Source organism: Rhamphochromis longiceps, linkage group LG2, assembly GCF_057381845.1.
Source record: "Rhamphochromis longiceps isolate RC_006_pf linkage group LG2, R_longiceps_female_GT1.1, whole genome shotgun sequence".
In the NCBI taxonomy this organism is placed as follows: domain Eukaryota; kingdom Metazoa; phylum Chordata; class Actinopteri; order Cichliformes; family Cichlidae; genus Rhamphochromis; species Rhamphochromis longiceps.
Window position 1 is genome coordinate 27,102,942 of NC_140558.1, and position 16,950 is coordinate 27,119,891.

General features: G+C 42.5%; 1 protein-coding gene across 1 annotated transcript in view; it reads right to left on the reverse strand.

Moving 5' to 3' along the window:
* The window catches only part of tenm2a (teneurin transmembrane protein 2a), a 220,521-nt gene that overhangs the window by 48,905 nt on the left and 154,666 nt on the right, over window positions 1-16,950 (reverse strand). Inside the window, exons 5-6 of the mRNA XM_085420831.1 lie at window positions 14,491-14,697; window positions 6,742-6,973 (exon numbers count right to left, since the gene is read on the reverse strand). Of these exons, the coding sequence (XP_085276957.1) occupies window positions 6,742-6,973; window positions 14,491-14,697 (439 nt within the window). The remainder of the gene's footprint in view (window positions 1-6,741; window positions 6,974-14,490; window positions 14,698-16,950) is intronic.

A 16,950-nucleotide genomic window follows, 5' to 3' on the forward strand; every position in this document is an offset into this window, starting at 1 on the left:
CTATTAGCTTCTGTTGGCCAGCATTAGTGAAACTATCTTTGAAGTGGACTCGGACACTCAGTGATAAAAGTCATAAAACATCAAACTTGTTTATCAGATTAAAAGTGTGATTTTTAGGACACTTGAGCATAACATTAGCTGGTATAACGCTAGCTTATAACCAGCTGCTGCTGTTGTTTAGCAGACTTTTGTCTGGAGATGGTCGTTTGTCTAATCTGCTGACAATAAGTAACTGTGACAATATTGGAAATTAATGAGTATGTTATGCATATGTTCTTGTCATTGAGGTGAAGAGGAAGACCAACAAATATGTTGGGGGAATAACAAACTGGTGCATGCTCCTATGTATTTTAATGGATTATGTATGAGAATGTGTCATTTTGTTGGACGATGTAATTACACACTAATCAATGTATATTTAGAAGTACAACATTTTTGTTTTTGTTAAATAACATTAAAAAATTACTGAGTTTGTAGCTTTAATGTATGAATACGAGGTCATGTCATTAATAAACCTGATGTTACACAGCGGTGCCTGTTACAGTAGTGCCTACAATATATCATTTAGGAACAGATATACTGCCTCTCCTCCTTCTTCTTCACCGGTTGTTGTTCCAACAGGTAACATCTTTGTATCTGTCCCCACAGTAATGCATTTGAAAGTAACCGGTAGTAACGTCCACCCCTTCCTTTCCAGCTCCTTCCAGATAAATTGAGATGCCGCATCCCTCTCAGTGATCTTATTCCGCCACCCCCCAGGGTTGTGGCCCACAGAGGAGCGTGCCGGGGTGCAAGGGAATATCCCGAGATCACGGAGATTGAACCTGGCATGAGCCACCCATAGGGGCTCAGAGGGAGCGATTGGAAATCAGATGCTTTCACACAAATCGTGCGCACACACACACGAGCACACACATGCGGTCGCATTCACACAGAGAAATGTATTCTGTCTCTGTGTTTCTCATTCACACGCACACGCAGCGGCACCAGCCATCTATAGTCATTTATCTCACACAGGTAAATGTATCCATGTTCTGCGGGCCTCAATCTCCCTCTTCTGCCTTTCTATCTCTCACACACACTCCCCAAAACAATCTCCTTCAATCACCACCTCTCTTCATTTCTCTCCCTCTCTCTCCTTCTTTATCTCTCCCTCCTCTACCGTAAACCATTCCTTTCCACATTCCCCCGCCCTCTCACCTCCCACTCTCCTGACTTATATTTCTTTGCTATATAACCGCCCCCCCCTGCCCCCCTCGTCTGTTTCTATCTCTCTCTGTCTCTGCCAGTCATCCAAGCCTTGGGGTGTTCTTAGGTGATCAATCTTCATCCTCTCACCGCTGTCACACTGTCGGGTCAAGCCAAAACGCATGTGCACGCACACACGCACGCACGCACGCACGCAAACACACACACACACACACACACACACACACACACACACACACACACACACACACACACACACACACACACAATGCATAATGAGTGGACAACAAATGCCAAGATTTACATATGATTACAGTGGGGAGCAGTCTGATTTTAAAAAAACAAAAAACAAACACATGCTTGGATGCAAATACACACACAAGCGTACACACATACACTCCCTCCCCTCACATGAACAGGTTGCTCATCATTTCCTATAGCTGCAGGTTATAATGAGATGGAGGACAGGCTCTGCCAGCACAGGGATGGTGTGACTCGCTGGCTCTGCCTGGCTGGCTCTGCCTGGCTGGCTCCGTCCCAATCACGAGCTCCAGCAACTCCAGCAGCTCAAGCCAGCACACCCAGCCTCCACCATAGCCTGGACTGGAGAGGAGGGCCCAATCTGGGCTGGAGGGTGGAGCTGGAATACTCTCTGTGCTGCTCTGGGCTCCATTCACAGCGACAGGCTCTGAGCCATGCCAAACCCCACCACCTGAACATGACCAAATACTGGCACTGTAGAGGCCTCAACAGTGTGGGCGTGTGTGTGTGAGACGCTTCAAATCTGCAAAGATAGCAGTCAGGATTTATAAAGTTATAAAGGATTTATAACTTTAAATAGATTTTATTTTCATCCTACATCACTGGATCAGAAATTGCAAGAAAAACAAATCGTCCTTCATCTCGAGTGATGTTGTGCCAGTCACGTCAACATAACAACGCAGGCCTAGAAGAAGAAACTGCCAGTTGAAACAGCTTCTTTTTAAAGGTGTACGTATTCTTGTTCCTACCCATCATGCATACAAGCACAATGTGTGAGCACAGGTTGAGCATAGACCTGAGATCAGTGGGGATGAATTAAACATAGCCAGGCCTCATAAATACTGCACAGGTCCAACGCTCTGGGGAGTTTATCCAGGCCCATCAGTGCTGGAAGCCTCAGCACCCAGCAGGAGAAACACAAGTACAGCTTGCAGAGTAAATGCTCGGAGACTGACCACGCGCATGCGAACAAGCATGCAGGCAGTCTCCCTCTCACTGCCATGCTTCATGAATAGTAATACCCTGCATGAATGCTCTGTTTTCCTGGTAAGTGTTCTTTGTGTACTGACCCCCCCCCCCCCCCTCCCCCACATGTGTAGAGTGTGTGAAAAGGTTTGTATTTCCTGCTTCTTCACTCCAGGTTGCATGCATAATACTCTTTTGTAAGGGGTCCTGTTTGGGGATGAGGTAGAGAAGGAAACTGAGCAGCACACTTTTATGAATCACAGCCTGGAGCCATTGGCTTTTCATTTAAAGGTTCATATACTGGTTTAGAAATAGGGCTGCCACGATTAGTCGACTAGTCACGATTACGTCGACTATCAAAATCGTCGACGACTGATTTAATAGTCGACGCGTCGTTTGAAGCTTTGTAAGATCACAAAAGACGCAGGAATACCGGTAAGCAGTAGGATTTAAGAGTGTAATAACGGCCTGACACAGAAGATGGCAGCACTGCATGTACAAGGATGCCAGCTGCCATTAACCCCGAAGAAGAAGAAGAAGCTGTGTCCCAGAATTCATAGCGCAGCCCAGCTCAGTTTACAACAATGGCGGCAGCTAGTTAGTTTTAATATTACTCTTATTATTCTTTCTGGGTCACAAAATAAACGTTTAACATATTTTCATGCGAGAATGTAGCTGTGTAAACCTCAAATATCTGCTCAGTTTATCAAGACACCACATATTTTCAAAAGCGCTCCGACGTTTTCGGAGACGTCTGTTACCCACTAGCTCGATAGCTAGCCGGGGTTACAGGCTCACCGGCAAATCGTTTTCAAACCCACCGTCGTCTGTCGCTACTCAGGTTAAATATATATAAGTCACTTAGATAACTTCAAAATGTTATTGTTTGGCTTTTTTAATATTTTATTTGTTCCTGAGTAAATCGGTTTGGCTGAGATTAAAGTTATAGTTTTTACACAGCTGAATAAACAACTGATTATCAGAAGTGTGAGATGCTCGAGAATATACTCCGGTGTCCCGTTATATTTTAGATAGCAAGGAGTTTATTAAACTTCACCGAAAGAATCTGCAAATTTCATTAAAATTTAATAAACTATCATCTTGTCTTTATTTTTAGTTAGCACATACCATAAACACTTAAAGCTGTAAGCTAATGATAGTTATATAAGAGCAGATGCTGCTGGTGCAATAAGCTGTACGTTTTACGTCCAATGGATGATGATCTGATTAGTCGACTAATCGCAAAAATAATCGGTGACTAGTCGACTATCAAAATAATCGTTTGTGGCAGCCCTATTTAGAAATAATGGAAATGTGTGAGATCGTGGTTGCTTTGGGAACTAAAACAGTGCAGATACAGTTAGGTCCATAATTCCTTGGACAAAGAGGCACATTTTGTAGTTTTGCTTCTGTACGTCACCACAATGGGTTTTTAAAGCATACAATCAATAAGCGATTAAAGTGCAGACTTTCAATTTTAATCAGAATCAGAATCAGAATACTTTATTGATCCCTGGGGGAAATTCTGGGGCTTTTACAAACATTTTGCATTAACTGCTTAGGAATGACAGTAATTTTTAAACACAGTCCCCCATTTTCAGAGGCTCAAACTGAGAAACTAACAATTTTAAATACAAGCATAGTTATTACTACTTGGATGGAAATCCTTTGCAGTCAGTGACTGCTTGAAGTTTAGAACTGTGGACGGCACATAAATGCTGTGTGTCCTCCACTGAGATGCTCTTGCAGCCACCTTCTGTTGCGTGGGTCTCTTTGAATTCAATTTCAATACTTATTAAGATCAAGAGAATTCTCTTTTTGGCTGAGAACAAACGACTGACTTTGCCATTGAAGACTTTTCCTGTATATGGGTCATTATCCATGTTACGGGTGTACCTGAGCTGTTTTCTGGCTCATCTGGTCTTCTTCTTCTTGAGTATAATCAGAGTTTTACACCTTATTTTTTTCTTAATCATGGAAATAATTCTGTGATTGTGCACTGTACTTGTGGTCTCCCAGGCCTTTTTGGTGCCAGATGTACCAAACTGTTGATTTGGCCACTCCTAAAGTTGTTCCTATCTCTTTGATAGGTTCATTTTGTTTTGTTCAACCTAATCATGGCAACCATATTTGCACTGATATCTGTTGATAGTGACAAAACTATAAAATGCAAATTCAACATTCAGCTATTATGTCTGTAAGAGAACAGGACTTGTCTGGTCATGATGATGTTTGTCACAAACACACAATTATTTCTGGGACTGAAAATGTCTCAAAGTTAATGCGAAACGTTGTAAAACCCTTGCTAGTGTGCACTTTGATCATATATTTGACTTAAAATCCATTGTGTTGGTATAAAAGAGGAAAAAATACAGAAATTGTATCTTTGTGCAACATATTATGGACCTAATTATGAACGTTTAAGAGACAATTAGCTGAACTTTATTATTCAGACAATTCATGCAGGTGCTCCACTCTCACAGTGCCTATGAACTGATATCCATATCTCAGGGTTCCATAACATTTATAACAAGAATGCTAAATATACAAACTCATCATGGCGGAGACAATCAGTGATTTGTTGAATTAAAAAATAAATTGGTGTTAGGTGGGTGTTAAATAACAAAAAATAACAAGGGACAAAGATCAAAGCAGCATTTTAAGAGCAAATACAGGGTCAGTTAATTCCAGTGCAATTGCAATAAGTGGTTTCACTTGTGAAGGCAGAGTAGTTTGTACAGCGCTCTGAGGTGGAGTTTGTAATGAAATTTCGCAGGCTTAGATCACGTTTTAAAACGTGGATTCTTTTTAGGCTTGGTGAACACAGCTTTGTAGACTGGAGTTAATGAATATTCTGACTGTGATAGGTTTGTGTTACAGCTGGAGAAGTGTCTACATTTTACTTTTCCACTTTTCGGTGTTAAAAGCTTTGCTGGCCTTTAAAGGAATGGCGATGTCAAAGTGGACCTTTCATTTTAAAGCTGGGATGGGTAGATTTTTTTTGTTGTTGTTATTGGTCCAAAATATTTTAAAAAATACAAAAGTTTTTGATTTATTTATATGTAGATTTCAAGAAAAAGCAGCTGATGAATGGTTAAGTGGAATGTTGCTAATAATTTGCTAATAACCACTAAGCTGGAGCCTAAGCAAATTATTATTAATTAATTAATATTAATTGTCTCTGTTCTTACACAAGAACGCAAATATTTAAATAATAAATATTTACAGATTTTGGGGCTTATTATCGTCATTTTTTTTTATCGATTTATAATTAACTCTGTTTTCCTGGGTCTTTTCCCCTGTGTTATGAATAAATCTTCCTTTTTTGGTACCAGTACTGGTTTTATTTTGTTGTATTTATCCGCAACACCTTAAAGGCTGGTTTGTGAAAATATTGTTGGACATAAACCGGTCCGTGGCGCAAAAAAGGTTGGGGACCGCTGCTCTATGTGACGCAAACACACACTACCCTACACATCCTCTGCTTCCTGTAAGCATGTCTCATTGCAGTCCTTTGCATGCTTTGCTTCCTTTCACTTCCGCTGATCCGTCACGTTATTGTGTCCCCAGAAACGCTTCTGTTGTGTTTTGTGAGATTTTGTTTTTTTATACTTCCAATGTGTCATTTTATATTTCCATTGTGTTTTTTTCTTAAGCTCCAGTGTGTTTGACCTCTCAGGGCTGCCGTATCATTAACTCACAGTTAAACACAGACTATTTAAAAGGCTCCCAAAAGCTTACCAGCAGTTGCCACGGCAAAAAAGCTTCGACAGCTTATTACTGGCTAGAGATAGCCAGTGTTATTAAGACACTCTGTTACCAGTTAGCTTGTCAGCCACAGCAGCTTACTAAATAGTCACTTCATCACTTAGGTTACAGCACCATTTATTTCAAGAGGACATAGTTTGGCCCATGAAGTCTAATATTTTTTTTGCTAGTCTGCCAAGACCTTCCATTGATTTGTTCCCAGTTCCCTAATTTCCTTCCTTTTTAAGTTCTTAAGTATTCTTTCATTTTTAGTGTAACACGTTTTGTGGTAGTCCTAGTGAGTGAATAGTTGTTATTTTACATCATGGCCAAATACACCACAGCTTCTTTCTTTCTCTTCTAACATTTCTGTCTGACACCGCCACACTGAGCTTACAGAAATGTTGCTGAATGGATCTGACCTTTCATTCCTCACTATTGATTACTCAAGGCTTATTCAACTGCTGTGCTTACTGTAAGTGGCTCCAGATATCAGCGTCAGGTAAACCCGTCAACAGAAAAACAATCCAAAACAAAACAGAAAATATATACTCTGACCTGGTCTCCAGCGGCACGTTACTGTTAAGCACCCAGCTGTCTTGTAACTGGACAGACTCAGGGGTGGTCGGACCATCTCCCGTCCCCGGAGCGGGTGCGTGAATGGGGTTTCGTCCGCCTCTCAGGGTGTTTCTGTTCAGGCTGTTGGCAGACTGGTGGGACAAAGTGTGGTGGTTGTGTGGAGGGGGCAGTGGAGGTCGTAGCGTGGTCTGACTCTGGTGGTTGGCAGCCCCTGGAAGAAAACAAGCACAGAGACGAATTTAAGAAAAACACTTCTGTGTGAAAATAGAGTCTCAGATCAAAGGGATCAAGGACTCGGTTCCAAAATGCTACAAACCCAAAAGTAGAACAGAAATGTTATTTGATATTTGGTGATTATTTCGCAGTATGTCAAAAGCAAAGCTCTTCAGCTTGCAAATAACTTCATTATCATTCCATTATGTACTACTTTTGCCTCTGCAATCATTTGGTTCGGAGTAGGTCTCATGTTTTCCAAACGGTCGATAACTTATTTGAGAAGGAAATTCCAGCTCAACAGATACGTGGAATTTGATAATCATCTTCTTACATTTTGATTCACGTTTTTCTCCATTTTGTCCATCTTCATTTTTATCCACTCCTCTCTCTCCTTGTCTCACTTTTACGTTTTCTCTCCAGTTTTCTTTTTCCCCCCAAGTAGCAAAAAGATGCGTGTGAGCAATATTAGAGCACTCAGCACAGCGTGCGCCCTCATCTCTTGCTCTCAGACTTGGGGGAACATGTCAGCTAGAATCCAATACCAGCCCTTCCAACAATGAGCTAATGGACTGTTGAGTGAGAGAGCTGAAAAACAAACCCGGATGACTCAGACGAGAACACCCATTCACACATCACAGTTCTCTCCCCCTCCCCCTCTCCCTCTTTCCATGAATCAGTGGGGGATTTGAGCCCATCTTCATCGTGCGTGTGTGTGGGTTTGCACGGGAAAATCAATAAACCACATACTATACGGTACAGGAGATCTTAACATACTTTTTTTGTTGCCAGCTGCTTAAAAAATTACATATCATGACAGTGCAAAACCTGCACGTCATTTATGCTTCACGCAGCTTTACGACATCGTTTGCTATTTCTTTCATCGATGCCACGCATCAGACTTTCATCATTACTGAGTATGGAGATACATGAGACTGTTTACTTGGTGCGTCATCTTTCTCCAATTGATCAAAGTTTGGAGCACGTGCACACACATATGTGTGGGGTGAAAACAACAAAAAAGCAACTGCTTTGTCAAGCTGCGTGATCACACTTGCCCTCCTCCATATGTCATCTTCTCTTGGATTTGATAAGAAAAGAAACAGCGTGCGAGAGGAAGGGAGAAGTGTGGATGTGCTGAACTCTCCTGTCTGCTCTTCCGCTTTGATATTTGCCTGTTCACGTGTTGTGTGTGGCGGAGGGAGGGAGGGGGGGGGGGGGGGTGACGACTTTTGACAGATAGAAACCAAATCAGAAGACGAATGCATTTTGCATCTACATTATGCAAATGCATCTTTCTTTGTTCTCCTGAATGTGTGTTTAAGGGGAACCCGGCTTGCTTGCAACTCCCGTTGTAATGACAACCAGTTTGCGAGGTGACCTGATTCCTCTGCGATACTGCGGGGATGCAGGTGTCACCGCCGTGGCTGGAGAACAGATGCTCGTGAAAGGAGAGAAGGGGCGAGAAGGGGGAAGGAGACTGGGGGAAAAAAGATGGGGCCTGACCTCTGCTACACAGGAGAGACGCTAAACATCTGTTTGTGCGTGCAAAGATGCTCTTGGGAGAAACAGATACACATGCGTGCATGCAATCACCCGCATACATGCAGCCACAACACAGCCCGAAAGGCCATCCTTCTCTATCATAAACTCTGCACGTAAATTGATATTAAAGCATGCGGTGGGGTTTATTTCGTGTACTTCCCTCCTCCTCCTCCTTCCTATACTGCCCTATTTCTTGTTAAGGATTGTTTCTCTTTCATCTTCCTTTTATTTGCATTTTCCTTGTGTTCCTTTGCTGAAATGTAAAGCACTTTAAGATAAACCTTGTTTGTTAAAAGCACTTTATAAATAAAATTAACTAGACTTCCCCTCCCTGCAACGTCCCTATAAATGTGAAATACCTTTTACTGCACCCTATCTGCATAAATACTTTTATATAGTGTACCCATATCAACAAAAGCACACAAGCATCTAAATACAAAAAACAAAAGCCGTATACTGGCTGGGCACGTATGCAGGCATGGACACAGTCCCAACGATGCAAAAAATACAACTAGGCAACCCCACGCTCACTAGACCAGCCTGCTATCTCCCGTGTTTAAATCTGCGTACAAAAATGCATGCCTTATGCTTTTGTTCACTTTCTCTCCCATAAATATTGAACAGGTTTTTCATTCAAATTTGAATGAATAATATATGGCACACCTTGTATGGAAGAGGAATACTTTTTTCCCCAGCCCTACTTTTCCCACAAACTGCTGTAGCCTGGGTGCGTGAATGTGGTAAAATCTTCTGTGTGTATGTGTGTGTGCAGAGTCAGACACACTCCAACCACTGGAGAGGGTTTTCTTCAAATATCCAGCCACTAAATTATGTTGCGCAGGTATCAAGTCACGCTCTGTTCTGTCTGCAGAAACTTGCATCCACCACTTTTTGTAATAAGTGCATTTTGCTTTGCAGACTCAAGGCAAAAGAGAAAAAAATGCTAATCCTGTTATCTATCATTCAGCAGCAAATTCAATTGCACGTCTCCAGATAATGTCAGAAAAATGTAAATTCGGAGAAAAGTATTGCCTGTAATTCTATGCATTAACTCTCTTCGTAGCCTACTGGGACCGCCGCGGCTGTCATGTTCTGTCGGGCTAACCGAACTGAATTGTTACATGATAGAATGTGATTGTTCCTTTTATTCTTCGCTGAATCAATATTTACTGAATAAAGTGGATAACGACTCATTACTAATGCTCTGCTTGTGTTGTCGTAAAATGTGCTGCAGCGAAAAAAAAGAACAAGTTTTTTAAAGAAAGCACTATTCTTCCAAAAAGTCCCTCAACCTTTGGTAGAAGTTCAAGAAAGAAAGAAAGGAAGAAAAAAAAAACAGAAAAGAGAAGAAAAATATTTCTAGACGTGCTACAAAATATTTATGATCAGAGACAAATTGCTTTCCTTTTTCTGCTACAGCACGGGAGATTGATGTCAAAGAAATTTGTTCTCATGCAGACTTCAAATCCATAAAAAAACACAACCCAAAAAACAACCCTTAGAGCTCGCTGGAGAAAACACAAACATATTGAGAAGTGGGGTCTGCCGGAGGAGCAAGGCTGACGTACAAGGCTGTTTTTTTCATACATGCAGAGAACCGAAGAAAACATTTGCGTTTCTGTTTTGGCCACAAATACACAAACGCGAGTAACCACTGGAACAGAGGCGGCGTGCAGGAATGAGCAATCTTGAGCTAAATGGTTCTAATAAATTAAGATAGGGGACTTAGTCAGATAAAGTGTGTGGTTTCCAAACTACAACCCGCAGGTAGGCTAATAGGAACAACCGTTTTACTAGGAACCTGGTCTGATAAAAGACCAAACATGCGAAAAAGGAAATAGAGCAATTAGTGAGCAGCCAAGCAGATCACTTTTTATTCCACTTTATCTTTTCCTCCTTTCTTTTCCGTCTCTTTCACTCGCCAGTGTGAGTAAACAGAAAGCATTTACTTGACAGCTCTTGGTTTTGTTTTGTTTTTTGTGGAGAAGCTCTGAGCCCCCTTCCGACTGCTGTCGAAGCCTGACCCAGTTTATTCTTGTCCAAGGTCCCCTGTGACCGGAGAGAGAGGGGGACTATAGCTGTAAGCTGGTGCGTTTGGCTCGGGCTAATCCCTGGAAGTTCATTATGCTCGCCAATTCAAAGTGGCCTCATTCAGCAGAAGAGCATTAGCCTGTCTGCTAACCTGTTAAACACACTTCAGCCAGAAGAAGGGCCTCGCACATCATATTAATATCACAGTGTGTGTGTGTGTGGCCAACTGGCAGCAAGAACCAACCAAGGCAGTTTGTTTTGCAGCCTTGGATGGGTAAACTGTTTATTGACATTTTCTGTGGTTAACAGAGAAAAGTCACAGGGCAGGATGTGCATCTGTGTGTGTGTGCCTGTGTGCAGGACAGAAATGCCCATTCAGCAGTTAAAAAGGGATCAGCTCCCACCCCTCGCTCCCTATCGTCCCTCTATCCCTCTCACTCCCTCTGTCTACCCATCTCTTTATTTCACGCCCCATATCTCCACTGCTTCCACTTTCTTTTTTTTTTCTTTTTTTTTTTTTTTAAACTGCTGCACCAACCTTCATTGTTTTTCATGCACCTTCCCTTCCAATCTAATTGCCATGCTCCCCATGTTTTTAAGGGTGGTATATTCCCATGTGTTGCTGCTTCATGCGTCCTCTATCTGAGAATGTCACATGCTCCTCATTTGTCATTCTTCTCAGAGCTCTGAGGCTGAGCATGGAAGGAGAACTTGAGGTGAAACACACACACACACACACACACACACACACACACACACACACACACACACACACACACACACACACACGCACAGCCTGACAAAGGAGCTTATTTCTCACTAAGGTTTTATTGTACACCATTGCACACACTACAACAGACACGTGCTGGCACAAAGAGGAAATAAAGTTAAAGACATACATTTATACACACATACATGCACACACACCCACACACACACCGCCTCTGCCTTGGCTAGTCATCTCTGTCTAATTAGGAGGCAATAATCCGCTAGAGAAGAGTCATCAAATTCAGCCAAAAACAAACAGTCTATGAGCAGAAATGCATGCGTGCATTTTACCCTGCACCCACCCCCCCACCACACACACACACACACACACACACACACACACACACACACACACACACACACACACACACACACACACAAATACAAATGCACAAATTGTCCAACTGCTTTGCAAATGTCACCCTTACATAAGCACCATTAGGGAAGAATAACATTAGCGGAGAAGAAGGGAGTGTGCCTTTGTTGTGCCTTTGTTTCTGTAGATTTGTTTCAACAAAGCCATTAAACATTCATTGCTTCGGCAGTGACTTGAGGTGGCTTCCCTGGCAGCAGATAGCTAGCCACTTTAGAAGAGGCTTGAGCTAAAAATAGCTTAGTGTTCCCCATGCATAATGAATGGCCAGAGACAGCGCTAATGCTAGCTCTTTCCAGGAGCGATCTGCTACGCTCCGTTTGGTCGTCTCAGCTCTCCCGTCGTTCCGAGGGAGCGTTCCCAGACAGGTGCTCCGAGCCAGACAGTATTCCCATATAAACATTCGCAGACCAATTCCCAGCCAATCCTCGGCAACAACGTTCCGTTCCCATTCACCTGTCACGCTTCACTAGGAACACAAGTCATGTCTGTCCACCTGTTAGCTTAGGTAATGGTGGACTACTTTAGAGGAGCACACACACACACACATACACAAATACACACACACACACACGCAGCATGCAGTTTCCTGAGGATTATCTCGCCGTGGTCAGTTTCTGCCTGGCTTGGTAAGGCTCATTTCCTGCCCAGCATCTACTCTCTCCAGGACCACACCAAACACATATTCAGACAGGCATGCACTTTCACAACACATGCATAAACAGTCGCCGGTTATAGGTGTTTTATTTGCTCGCAGCCATTGCTCGCCTCGCCTGCATGCCAGGCTATGTTTATGCAGTGCCAGACTGACACTCTGAACTCATTTAGGCCAATTTTAATGGATGCCCAAAGCCAAGGACTCTCTCTGCACACCATTAGATCGGCAGTCCTAGCTTGGAAAAGTAGCACTTTCATCCGAATGTTGTTGCTCTCCCATCCAAATATCTCCCTTTCAACCTCGAAGCTCTCATCAGTTTACCCTTTTTTACCCCGTGTCTCTTTAACTTTCTACGTGCCTTCGTCTCTGTCTCCCTTTCACTCACTTCCCCCCTATCCCCATCTATTTTTACTGGTGTGTTCTGGCTGCTTTCTTTTCTCTCTCCTTTTTTTTCATGCACGATGTCTCATTAAACAACTTCAAGAAGTCAAAGTTTGGCTTTCTCTCTCTCCCCCCTCTCTCTCTCTGCTCCCATTTGCCTCTTTGTGCCTCTTCTTCTTCTTTTTTTCTTTCCCAGCTTCTCCGTCATTGTTTTCTTTCTTTGTCTCTCTTGCTCGCTGTCTGCGTGTACAAGCTCAGCAGAGACTGAAAGAAGCCCCACAACAGAAAGTGTGGGTGTATACGAACAAGAATGAGAGAAAGAGAGAGTGCGCCTGCGAGCCTCACTCTCCCTCTTTACCAGTGTCTGCCATTAGGGTGTCAGTGGCAGAGTGAATTTATTTGCTGTGCGGTTACTGGGCTAATGATTGATGTTGCCCCAGCAAACAGTAAACCAATTAGAAGGCTGATGTAACGTCATTTTAAAAGCCTCCTAATCACGTTGCTCTTGAACCTGGGACCCGGGCCTTCCCTAATGAAGATTTATACTGGATCAAAGGAGAGCCTAACGCCATTAACAATAGATTGTATTCCACCAAAAATCACATTAGGACTTCTCTGCCCACCCCTCTCCCTCCCATCAGGCCTTTGCTAAATATATCTACTGATTACAAGTGCAGATGCACAGAGGAATGGAGAAACAGGGAAGAGCGGGAAAGGGAGGCATAGAGTTGCCCCACAGTAGCTAATTGTTGAGAATAAATGCATATACTGATGAACAGCCTCATCACTGCAGACGTTTGCACGTGCATGTGTACGCGCACACAGCGTAAGAGGAGAAAAATAGTTGTGAGGTGCTGATATAAGCACACGAGGCCTCTAACAGCCAACAAGAAGGGCCCGGTGATGAAAGAGAAAGCTTAAAGCTGGGGAAACTAACTAGTTTGTCTTTGCTACGCTGATCCTCCTGCTGGCACTTAAAATTCATCATCCCCTTACCTTTCACTTTCCAGCGGATTATTAATGTCATATGGAAAATAACTACAAGCACACCTACTCAGTGGCAACCAAGCTGCACTCTGCAGAGAGTAGGGGGTTGCTTCTCCTTGCATCATTGTTTGTTTTTTTTTTGGTTAAGGTGGGAGGGTTACATTTAAAATGCAATCCATTAACGAATCAGCAATTGTCAGTCTAGGATTGTCACATGTGCCACAAAAAAATAAAAGGAAGACAGGATTTTTATATTAGTTCTTTTTATGCTTATGCAACAACTGATTTAAAAATCATAAACAGTTTTTTATTACAATCAGTGTCATATAACGATTACCTGACGCTGTAATTGTTTGCTTTGAATTCATCCACGAATGATCCAAATTAAAAGTTTTACGTCTTCTCGAAAAAAAACCCTATTACTATCCACAAATTTTATTTATTTATTTATTTTTACATTCTCTTATTATTTTAAAGCAATCACAGTAAAAACGTCCCCTCAGTTTGATTTCCAGCCCTGCAAACAAATGCTGACTTCAGTGGAATGCAGAGAAGCAGAAACAAATGGCCAGAGCCGAACAAGATGTGACATTAAATTAAAGCGCAGCATTGCTTGGCATTTTACTGAACGACTAAATCAGATCAGGAAATGGACACATGATGAGGTAATGCATCGACTCAGGTGATGGATGGCATATTGATGCAAACATTAAAACGAAAAAAAAAAAGAGAAGAGAGAATGAAAGGATGGTTGAATGGAGCGCTCTCTTACCAGTGGACGAGGGCTGGGCCCGGAGCAAGTATGAATCCTCCGGGTGGGGCTCCAGGTGAGAGTGGGTGGAGTTTTTCTCCAGCAGGGGCACCTGGCATTCCCTGATCGGTGGGGACAGGCCGGGGGAGGGGTGGTGGGGGGCAGACGAGGAGGACGGGAGGGATGGAGGGAGCAGGGTGGAGGAAGAGGTTGGAGGGAGTGGACGACCTGGAGGATGGAGGGACAGAAAGAGAGGGGGGGCAGAGAAGGACGGAGGGGACGTTAGACAAAACAGATGGCATTGTCTGACAGTGATACAGGGGCCTGCTCAGAGAGGCAACCTGAATGGGAGACGTGGATATTTTTAATGAGGAGATGCCACCATTTTTTTAAGGGGCCTGTTGACTCAAATTACAGGTAACTCTGGGATCAATCCAAATTTTACGGTAACTATATCTAAATTTTAAAAAAAGTTTTATTGGTATTACTGATTACTGGTTGGACAGAGCTAATGCAAATGTGTTTGTCTTTGTTGGGAAATAAAATAAAATTAAGATCAAAATGTCTCTGAATGAGAGATTTTATTTTTTTGTGCTTTACTTAATTTGAGCTAACCTTAACCTTTAAGGCTTAAAAATCTGCACACGGATTGAAACACCTGCTGCACGCACACTGTACTCAACAAAGCTATCCGGTTAACCCCTAATTAAACTTGCTTCTTTGAGCATCCCCTGATATTAATAATGTAGAACATGCTGGGTACAATCACAGAAGGCTGAGACACAGAGAACGATCAGTGCAGATCTCCTAAGTGCATTAATGAGTACAAAAAAAGTTTCCTTTCAAGTCATGACAATTTTAGTGCCGTTTTCTCATTTTAAAAAAAAATGAAATATTGATATAAGTGGTTTAAAGCCATTCACAGTACTATACGCACACACACACACACACGTATATACATACATGTTTTTTCATACACATGCCAAAATTAACACAGGACGCTATCTACTCCTGTAAACACCTAAAAAATGACCAAATGAAGCAATGGGGTCATACTGAATTGACCAACGGTGCAATTTATAAGCATCTGTTATTTTGTCATTAAAATAGTTCAACACCAATGGTAGAAGACTGCTGCTAGGACCTACATCCATGATACGATTGTCCTCTACATGGGTAAGACAAAAGAAAGTTAACAGCCAAGTCTTTAAATAGTAGGAGCCATGGGATGCGTGGACACAATCAGGCTGTCCCGTACACCAGAGAGAGAAGAGTGGGATGGAGAGAATTCACTCTACTCTCCAAAGGTTTGGAATCAAGGACAAAGACAAATCTAATAAATTCTATTTAGAGACTGCTCAAAATATAGAATAATTATGTCTGCCATATTTGCAGCTCAATCAATCAACAATATGATAAGAATGAGGCCACTGAGTCCAGTCAATCCACAGAAGGACTCAGGTTATTATAACTACTAATTAGATAGTCGACCGAAGACTTTTTAACACAATCACTTATTTTCTCCTCCTTCAAAGTAAGATCTCTTGTTAGCCAGCCATGTTTTTTCTTCTTCTTTACAATAACAAATTACCCATTTTTTCTCCCACAAAGTTTAAGTGTGTGGGGGAAAGCGGTCTAGTTCTTCTCCAGTTCTACAAACTTCATCTATTTGTTCGCTTGTCGCCGAAGACTTCAGCGGGAAAATCGAAAACACAGCCTTTCAGTCTCCTTTCTCTTTCTTTTCACACAGAACAAAAACAGTCAGCAACATAGCAGGAGAAAGACAGAAAAGCATTGAGACCTTGGAGAAAAAGAAAAGATAGCTGCACATTCATCATTGCACTATCTCCCCCCCTTTCTTTTTTTCCCCTTACTGGCGCTCCTTCAGAATACAGATGTGGTGTGATTGTAATTTGACAGCATTCATCTTCCCATCACAGAGCATTGACAGGAATCAAAAAACTGCAAAGGGCATGATAGATCGGGGGGTATGGTGGGCTTTTTTTTCAGTGACAATGCAATTTTGCTCGCCTCGGGGGGGGAAACGGCACCTGGGCGAGGGAGAGGAGAAAGATCAATGCAGACATCACTTAAGAAACAAAGCGGTTGGACATATTTGTTGGCTAACGCGCCCTTCTATGCGGCATCAAAATGAAACGCATTAATCATGGTAAATACACCTTTGACTCCAGGTGTTGTCGCGGCTTTTGCAGAGATTTATTTGATAGAAACAGAGACAGACTGATGCCTCCATCCTGCTGTCCAAACTGCTCCAGCTCAGAGCTTTGCGTCATGGAAACCAGAGCTAGGATCGATCCACAGCCCCACGTTAACTACACCCCAGAGACATGCTAGCCTTGTCTTCTGTTTAGGTATGTGTGTGTGTCTGTGTGTGTGTACGGTCAATCTCATCAGAGCAAACAGAGAAAAATGGATAAACAATGGCAAAGCAAACACTGTGGCCGACAGGGGGGAAAAGGG